At 40.4% G+C, this 8,200-nt stretch overlaps 1 protein-coding gene across 3 annotated transcripts in view; it reads right to left on the minus strand.

The window, feature by feature from the left end:
- WWC1 (WW and C2 domain containing 1) overlaps nt 1–7,982 on the minus strand; it is a 118,145-nt gene extending 110,163 nt beyond the window's left edge. The window contains exon 1 of one of the 3 annotated variants that reach the window (XM_058170626.1): nt 7,285–7,982. In XM_058170626.1, coding sequence (XP_058026609.1) covers nt 7,285–7,403 — 119 coding nt within the window. In that variant the 5' untranslated portion in view covers nt 7,404–7,982. Of the gene's footprint in view, nt 1–7,151 lie in introns of all 3 variants that reach the window. The other 2 variants (XM_058170627.1, XM_058170628.1) reach the window with 2 other exon arrangements.
- Between the last annotated feature and the right edge of the window lie 218 nt (nt 7,983–8,200).

The raw sequence follows: 8,200 nt of genomic DNA on the forward strand, positions 1-8,200 counted from the left end.
AAGAAAGAGATTCATGGGGAGAGGGGGGGAGTTCAGTGAGAAGCACAAACAACAAACAGAATAGTGCTGATTTGCAAATGAAAACCCAGAGTGTAAAGAAAAAATCTCAGAGATGTAGGGCATCTCTCCTCAGCTTTTGTTCCTTTTCTTGACTACTCTCATTATTCTTTTTGGCAGAATTGGAGCTTATGCAGCTGCAGACCTTCCCAATCTGTTGCCCTTTCTTGATTGGTAACGAAGCAAAGGCAGCCAACTGCACTCATGTGAATCTTTTCCCTCAGAGGCGCACTAAGCAGGGATGGCAACTTCTCCAGCCTTCTGTGAAGGCCAGATTAAATTATAGCTAACCACCAACAAAACAATGTTCACCTCAGTCACTAAACAGACTCACATGCACTCAAGCCTATAAGATGGTTTGCAAACTCATTTGTCCATAAAAAGAAGACAGACTAAATACATATGCAAAAACTTTTGACAATCTTGAAATGTGAAGAAAGCCATTTTTAATATGAACATATGAAGAACATGATTCAGTTTATATTACATCTATGGTTTGCACATTTTTTTTGAAGTATGGCTTTTAAGTAAGTAATATTAAAAATGTGACATTGAATACAACTTCATACAGAGACTGAATGCAACACTTTTACTGGATATTTACCTCCAAAAAAGTCATATTTCCCTGCTGGTAATTCCACCTCAACTCTATTATCCCTGATAATTACTCAAACCGATCTAAAGGTTCAATAGAGGGTTTGGAGTTTCAGGGACCTTGCTAATAAGGGCAAATTTTGATGAATTTTCCATCCTTGTCACCTTTCTTCCTTACCCTCAAAAAACCTTGGCCAGTTTTTAAAAGTAAAAAAGTAAAAAAAAAATGTAAGGAAAACTGAGACATGTTTTAGAAATCCTTACAAGTTTTAGTTCTTCATCTACTAAATTCAAGATAAGGGTTTGATTTAAAATTCTTCCCACAAATATATCCATGATATCTCAGAGTAATCTGACTGGTAAATAATATGAACACTGGGATTGTCAAATGTTGATATATAACAATAATCTTCTATAAATATCTGCTAAACTAATTTGGTATAAGAAGTCAGGAATCTTTTTAAAAAAATGCTTGCAAAGAAATGGTTCTAACACTGGTAGAACAATGTGTCACATATGATGTATATATTGAGCCTAGTTGGATGATACAACAGCCACAGGCTTGGTTTACTATTAAACACACCTATGTGTACCAATTTGTGCCTTGCTTTAAGCTTACTATATTTGACTGCCAACTAGTCTCTAAGCAGACAATGTTCCCACAGTTTGCTTCTCAGGGCAGTCTCTGGTTACTGTACCAGAAAATAACCTGTAGTTATTGTAAATTTAAAACAAAGAGAGCCACAAGACAGCGCCATGCTTGTAACTTTTCATCCTTAGACTTAAAATAACAATAGCACTTAGACTATATTATAGTGCTTTACAGCCCTCTCTAAGAGAGGTTTATAGTCAGTATATGGCCCCAAACAATCTGGGTCCTCATTTTATCCACCTCGGAAGGATGGAAGGTTGAGTCAACCTTGAGCCTGGTGAGATTCGATCTGCCAAACTGTTGGCAGCCGGTGATCAGCAGAAGTAGCCTGCAGTACTGCACTCTAACCACTGTGCTACCGCGGCACAGTGGTAGATTTACCAAAGATCTATAGCCTCTACTTTCGATCCTAATGCTCTCCAGATATTTTGAAGTACAAGCCAGAATAGTCAGAAATAATGGGAACTGGAATCCAAAACATCTAGAGAATATTAAGTTGGAAGAGAGGCTGAATGCACTACAAAATTTTCACTTTTTAAAGAAAACCTGGATTTTGATTGTTACAATTCGAATCCCTGCTTCCCCATTGAAAGGATACTGTTGTCAAGATCACAAAAAGCCTAGTAGGAATTATCACATAGATTTGGAAATACTGCTAAAACAGTTAGACAAGTGTTTTCAAACACAGCTAGAAAAAATTGTTTCAGTAGTTAATAGCCAAAAAAAGGAATCCTGATACCCTTAACTTCGTGAAAATGGTACATCGTTCCACCTACAGAGAATATACTTTTTCCAGGTTCAGTGCTTAAAGAAAGCTAGATCTTTTATGTACTTTTATGTATACTTACTCAAACATGTCAGTTATGGAGCAAAATTCTGATCCTGGAAACAATATGCCCCTTGGACAATGGAAGTAGCCATGGGAATGCAATGTAGCTATGGCCCAGTGCCATAGTTTGTGTATTTCTACTCTACAGCTTAATTTTCTCAAAAAAGTTTTAAGTGTTTCACATTCTAGAATAAGCATATGAATCTAAAACAGGAAAATTCTATCTGAAATATGAAATACTGAAATACCACTCTACTGGATGTTCCATGCTAGATAGTTCATTGATCTGATGTTAAAGAACTATGTCCATACAGAACAGAATCATAAAAGCAAGCAGCAAGTTACGGTTTTTACCCAAAGTCTACTTACTTATCTTTTAAACACATTTAGCATTTGGGGATTATGAAGTCATCATAATATGTGATGCAATATATGTGATGACTTCATAATCCCCAAACCACACAAAGCAAGCATTTTTAGCAATCTGGACTTCTTTCTGCACTCTAATATTTCACATTTTTCTCCCAAAAGGTATAAAGGAAACAAGTGTTAGCATGGCTCTCTGCTCACAACACAAATCCCTGTGTTAAATATATAGCACACTCAATATATCAGACAACAATATTATGCTTCTGCAATTTAATGCACTGTCTCTATGTAAGCAGAAATGTAGTGCTTAGGACTCTAGTTAAACCCTTCAATGAACTCACTGAATGACTTCGATCAACCATGTTTTCTCAAAACCACCTTTTCCATTATATTATGATATGGATATTTTCTTAACAATGTTGATTTAACAGGTTTTTAGAATTTAATATGTCCTTCTAATACTAAATTCTTATTCCTCACAAAATGTGAACAGCATAGCATTAATTTTAAAGTAAACATGACTATGTCTGAATCAATGTGTTTTAGTTCATCTTCTAAAACTGCAATATAGTAAAGGGAGAATCACATAAAATATTTGATAACATCTTAGTTCTATCCCAGATATTTTCTGGAATTACTGTAACCTACATTTCTAATACTTTATCTGTAAAACACACACAAAGCAACATCCTTTCTCTCTATTGACTTTTTGCTTTCATGTTTATAATACTGTAAGTCAGAAACATGGGGCAACCAAATTACCTACATTGTGATCTTACCATCTAGGAGTGTCAATTGTCAGTCTCTGGGTCTGGTTGAAATATGTTCATGCTCCCGTGACATCTCGCCTGGATTACTACAATGCTCTCTACATGGGGCTTCCCTTGAGGAGCACCCGGAGGCTCCAGTTAGTCCAGAATGCGGCTGCGCGGGTGATAGAGGGAGCCCCTCATGGCTCCCATGTGACACCTCTCCTGCGCAGACTGCACTGGCTACCTGTGGCTTTCTGGGTGCGCTTCAAGGTTTTGGTAACCATCTTCAAAGCGCTCCATGGCTTAGGGCCGGGCTACTTACGGGACCGTCTGCTGCCACCGACTGCCTCCCACCAACCCGTGCGCTCTCACAGGGAGGGACTCCTTGGGGTGCCGTCCACCAGGCAGTGCCGACTGGCGACACCCAGGGGAAGGGCCTTCTCTGTGGGGGCCCCAACCCTCTGGAATGAACTTCCCCTGGGACTCCGTCAACTTCCTGACCTTTGAACCTTTCGCCACGAGCTTAAGACACATCTATTTATTTGCGCAGGACTGGGCTAGGATTTTAATTTAATGTAGTTTTAATGGGGTTTTATTATTTTAATTATAAATTTTAATTCGGCCTTATTTAATAAGTTTTTTAATTAGTGTTTTATTCTGTATTTATATTTGTGTATTTGTGTTTTTAATAGGCTGTAAACCACCCTGAGTCGCTTGGGAGATAGGGTGGTATAAAAATGTGATTAAATAAATAAATAAATAAATAAATAAATGTTCTGCAATCCAAGATTCAGATTTTTATTCATTATTGAAAAAATTCTCAGAAAAGGGAAGTGAAGGGCTATGATGTTGAAACCCAAAAATTATCATCATGAAGGATACCACAGAACATAGTAAAGTAATAATTGTACTATATCAAAATCAGAGATGCAACAAACTTTAAGTAACCTCGAGATTTCTGGCTAGACCAGGAATTTGCAGAACTAAACACTAGAAATCTAACACAATACATTACAGATAGTATTATTAAATCGGACATTTAGAATTCAATACTTTCTTTTAAAAACATTATTCTTTAATTGTAGTCACATCAGCATTATGCTATACCTTGGGTGCCTTCATTTTAGTCTGGCAACAACTTAACAGAAGTTTGAACAGGAAGTAGTTTTACTAGTAGATCATTTTTCATTACTAATAACTGTCATCTGGTTGTTTAATACAAACAACATGAGTAAGGCTGTTCTAAAGAACCCTTTTTTATCTGAATACACAGGTCATATCAGTGAATGGCACAGAAAATATTAGCAATTAATATTATCCCTGAGCCACCATTTCACACCTTGTTCAGCTTGCTGGATTTCCAGATTGTTGCAAAGAAGCCATGAAATCTAGAAGTTTGTCCATTATCTTTCACATAGCCTTTATGTAAGATGTGAAAAATTATTAAACCCTCTTCCCATTTATACAAAATCTAGATGTGGTAAGTCATATCAGAGAAAGAATAAAAATTATTCTATTTTATCATATATTTGGTGGGGAAGGAAGCAACAAATGTTGCACAAATACTTAATCTACACTTGAGTATCAATATACACACAATATACACATACATTTTTCTATATTTAAAGATCAACGTTTCTGTTAATTCAAAAGTTGCTCTGGATCAAATTCCAATTTTTTAGCTAAAGATGCTTTGTGTTAAGATATAATCTAACACAAAAGCATCTTATTATTTTGAATAAAACATTTTAATAAAATATATCCCACATCATTAATAAGACAAGAGGGGCAAATACATACCCCACTCACCCTACCAAGAAGCACAGAAAAAGAAGCACTGGTATAATGAAAATTTACATCTTTTAATCTGTATAGCAAGCAGTGAAATTCAAGGTAGTTTAAATACTTCTACAGAAATAATGCTGCTCTGCTTTTAACAACAGTGTCTAAAGAAGAATAATCTATTGTAGTTATTTTAGTTAAATACCAAATGTATTTATTTAAGATGTACAAATGTAGCTACTTAAAAAAACAGCTTTTTCAAAAAATAAACTGAGTTGCCTCAAGTATAACTGGGGAGTCAAACAAGTTTTATGCACCTGTTTAATTCCACCACCAGTTTCCTAAGACACACCTTTAGTTCAGCAGGTGCAATTCTGTGTTCTGACAAGTCTGAAAAATGGAGGAGGAAGCTAGTCCTGACTAGCACCATTCCAGTTAGCCTTTGATTTGCATAAGTATCTGGGAGCCAATTCAAATTTCAGGATTCACCATATGAAATAAAGAAAGGAGTCAATGATTTTAAGGATACTGCCTGAACAGCTACCAATATATCAGTGAAGTAGGGCTCCAGGAAATAAGATAGATTACATAATGGATCATTTCAATTTCATACCTTTGCTGAATTCTAAGCATGTGGTGTAATCATAACAGAAAAAAGAAATGCAGCCAAGGAAGTTGACAGTGGAATCCATTCGCAGATCTCCCTGAGTCCTGAGCAAATACTGTACTATAAAGTGGGATTAGAATACTGGATTTATATTGAGCATTTGCACTCCAAAACACTCCCCTCCCCACCTTAGGTATTTCCCACCAGATCAAAAACGTAATGAATCATTCAAAAAAGTAACAAAAGAGGCTGTGTGGCAAGCGGATGGCAGCTTCCATGTTCAAATTACACAGGCTTTCCACCTGAACTTTGACATGATGCCCTTTGTCTGTGTAAGCATTCCACCAATGCCATTTAAATGTATCAACCATGTGGGTCAGCATATTTAAGATATCTCTGGATGGTTTCAGGAAGCAGGTTAGATCTTGGCAATGCATAGTTCAAATCTCTGTTTAGACATGAAACTCTGCTAAAGGGAATGGAATGAACAGTCTGACTCTACCCTACTTCTTGGAATTGAAAAAAGTAAGGAATGGGATGAGGAAAGCCTGAAGTGCAGAGGACATTTAAACATAAAAATTAGTGAAAAAATTAAAGCCCCCCTCCAACTTGGGTTTAGAATGACAGCGATGGATCATATGCAGGATACCCAACAATTAAAATACACACCAATAAGACCACAAATGAAAGATCTGATCCTTGTCCTAAAAACACTTGAATAGGATGGAGTCTCTGGAAGTTTCCCAGTTAGTAAATGGTCTGGCTTTTGCCTTAACATGAATAATGTCCATGTTCCCCAGACCCTCCCTTGTCCAGTTGATGTATGTTTACTGAAGCCAAGAACGAAGCATATGCATAAACTCAGAAAGTGCTTTCTTTTACCAATATTGCTAGGTAATATTCTGTCTTTGACTTACAACAGTTCATTTAGTGACCATTCAAAGTTCCAACGGCACAGAAAAAAAGTGACTTGTGACAGTTTTCCACACTTACAATTGTTACAGCATTCCCACGGTCCTGTGATCAAAATTCAGTCGCTTTGGCAGCTGGTTCATACATATGACCACTGCTGGGTCCCAAGGTCATGCGATTACCCTGTTGCAACCTTTTTTTTGGGGGGGAAGGGGGAGAGCCAGATTCACTTAACAACCAGGTTACTAACATCAAGGGCAATGATTCATTTAACAACTGGCGGGAAAGGTCCTAACTCATTTAAGAAATGTTTAATAACAAAAATTTTGGGCTCAATTGTGGTCGTAAGTCTAGAGCTAGACTTATGACCACAATACTACTATCTATTAGAACACAGATACTAATAGAATTTTTATTTTTTATTGGCCAAGTGTGATTGGACACACAAGGAATTTGTCTTGGTGCATATGCCCTCAGTGTACATAAAAGAAAAGATACGTGATCGCTCTCAAACCGTCCTGACCTGCCAGGAAGAAGGAAGGTGGGGGGCGGGACAAGCGGACAAATACACACACGCGTTTCCAGATGCACACGTACTTTCCGCGGCCAAGTTCTTCACCTCTTATCCCCACCAGGGCACAGGCTGCTCCAGGCACCTGTCGCCCTTAGAGCGGCAGGCTCCACCCCGGGCCGCCTGGCTCGGCCTCCTCCGAGTCCCGTCCTTCCTCACCTGTCCCGCGGGTCGACCCAGCTGGTGGTTTTGGTAGCGTGGTCGATGTAATAGACTTTGCCGTCGTAGTCGCGAGCTTCCTCCCAGCCTTCGGGCAAAGGCAGCTCCTGCCGGGGCATCTTTCCCGGCGGCAGGCGCAAGCAGCGGAGAGACGGGCAGAGGCCGGAGGCGGAGGCCACCCCATGCAAAGAGAGAGTTCAGCAACCCCCCGCCCAGCCCAGCAGCTGGCACGGCGGGCTGGGACAAGGGGTCGCGGCGGCGAGCAGGGAAACGGGAGTGAAGGAGCCGACCGGGCGGGAGCCTCGCATCCTCAGCCGGCGCAGGGAGCTAGGAGGAAGGAGCGGCGCGTGCGGGGGAGAAGAGAGTTTTTGTCGAACGTTGCAGGCAACACGCGACAGCCCGGGCTGGCCGCCGTCCGTCCCTCCTCCTCCTCCTCCTCTGATAAGCGAACCGGCGTCGGCTTTTTTTTTTCTCCTTCCCCTCTCCCCCCACCTTCTCTCTTCAGCGGGAGACCACCACCCGCTCCCGAAAAGAGGCGTGGCTGTTGCTGCCGCTTAGCCTGGTCCCTAGAGAGGTCGAGCCCACTTCTTTTTCCCGGGCTTTTGCTTCCAGGGAAAGTAGGGCCGCCAGCTAGCCAAGGCGCCGAGCGCTCCTCGCCAGAGAGTCTTGCAGCGCCGCTCCGCCCGCGGCTGTTGCTCCTCCTCCTCCTCTCACCGCTCGTCTCCTAGGTTGCTTCCTTCACTCCTCCCCTGTGCCGGTGCTACTGTAATACAGGTAATAGTAGAGCCGCCTCAACTTTTTTTTCTTAAAAAAAAAAAAATCTAGCGGCAGCTATTACCGTAAACGCGACCGTAGTCGGAGACGAGCGCCTCCTCCTGTTTGAGGCGGGGAAGGGGGGAAAAGTTAAGAGAAGCGA

This window comes from Ahaetulla prasina, chromosome 2, assembly GCF_028640845.1.
Source record: "Ahaetulla prasina isolate Xishuangbanna chromosome 2, ASM2864084v1, whole genome shotgun sequence".
In the NCBI taxonomy this organism is placed as follows: domain Eukaryota; kingdom Metazoa; phylum Chordata; class Lepidosauria; order Squamata; family Colubridae; genus Ahaetulla; species Ahaetulla prasina.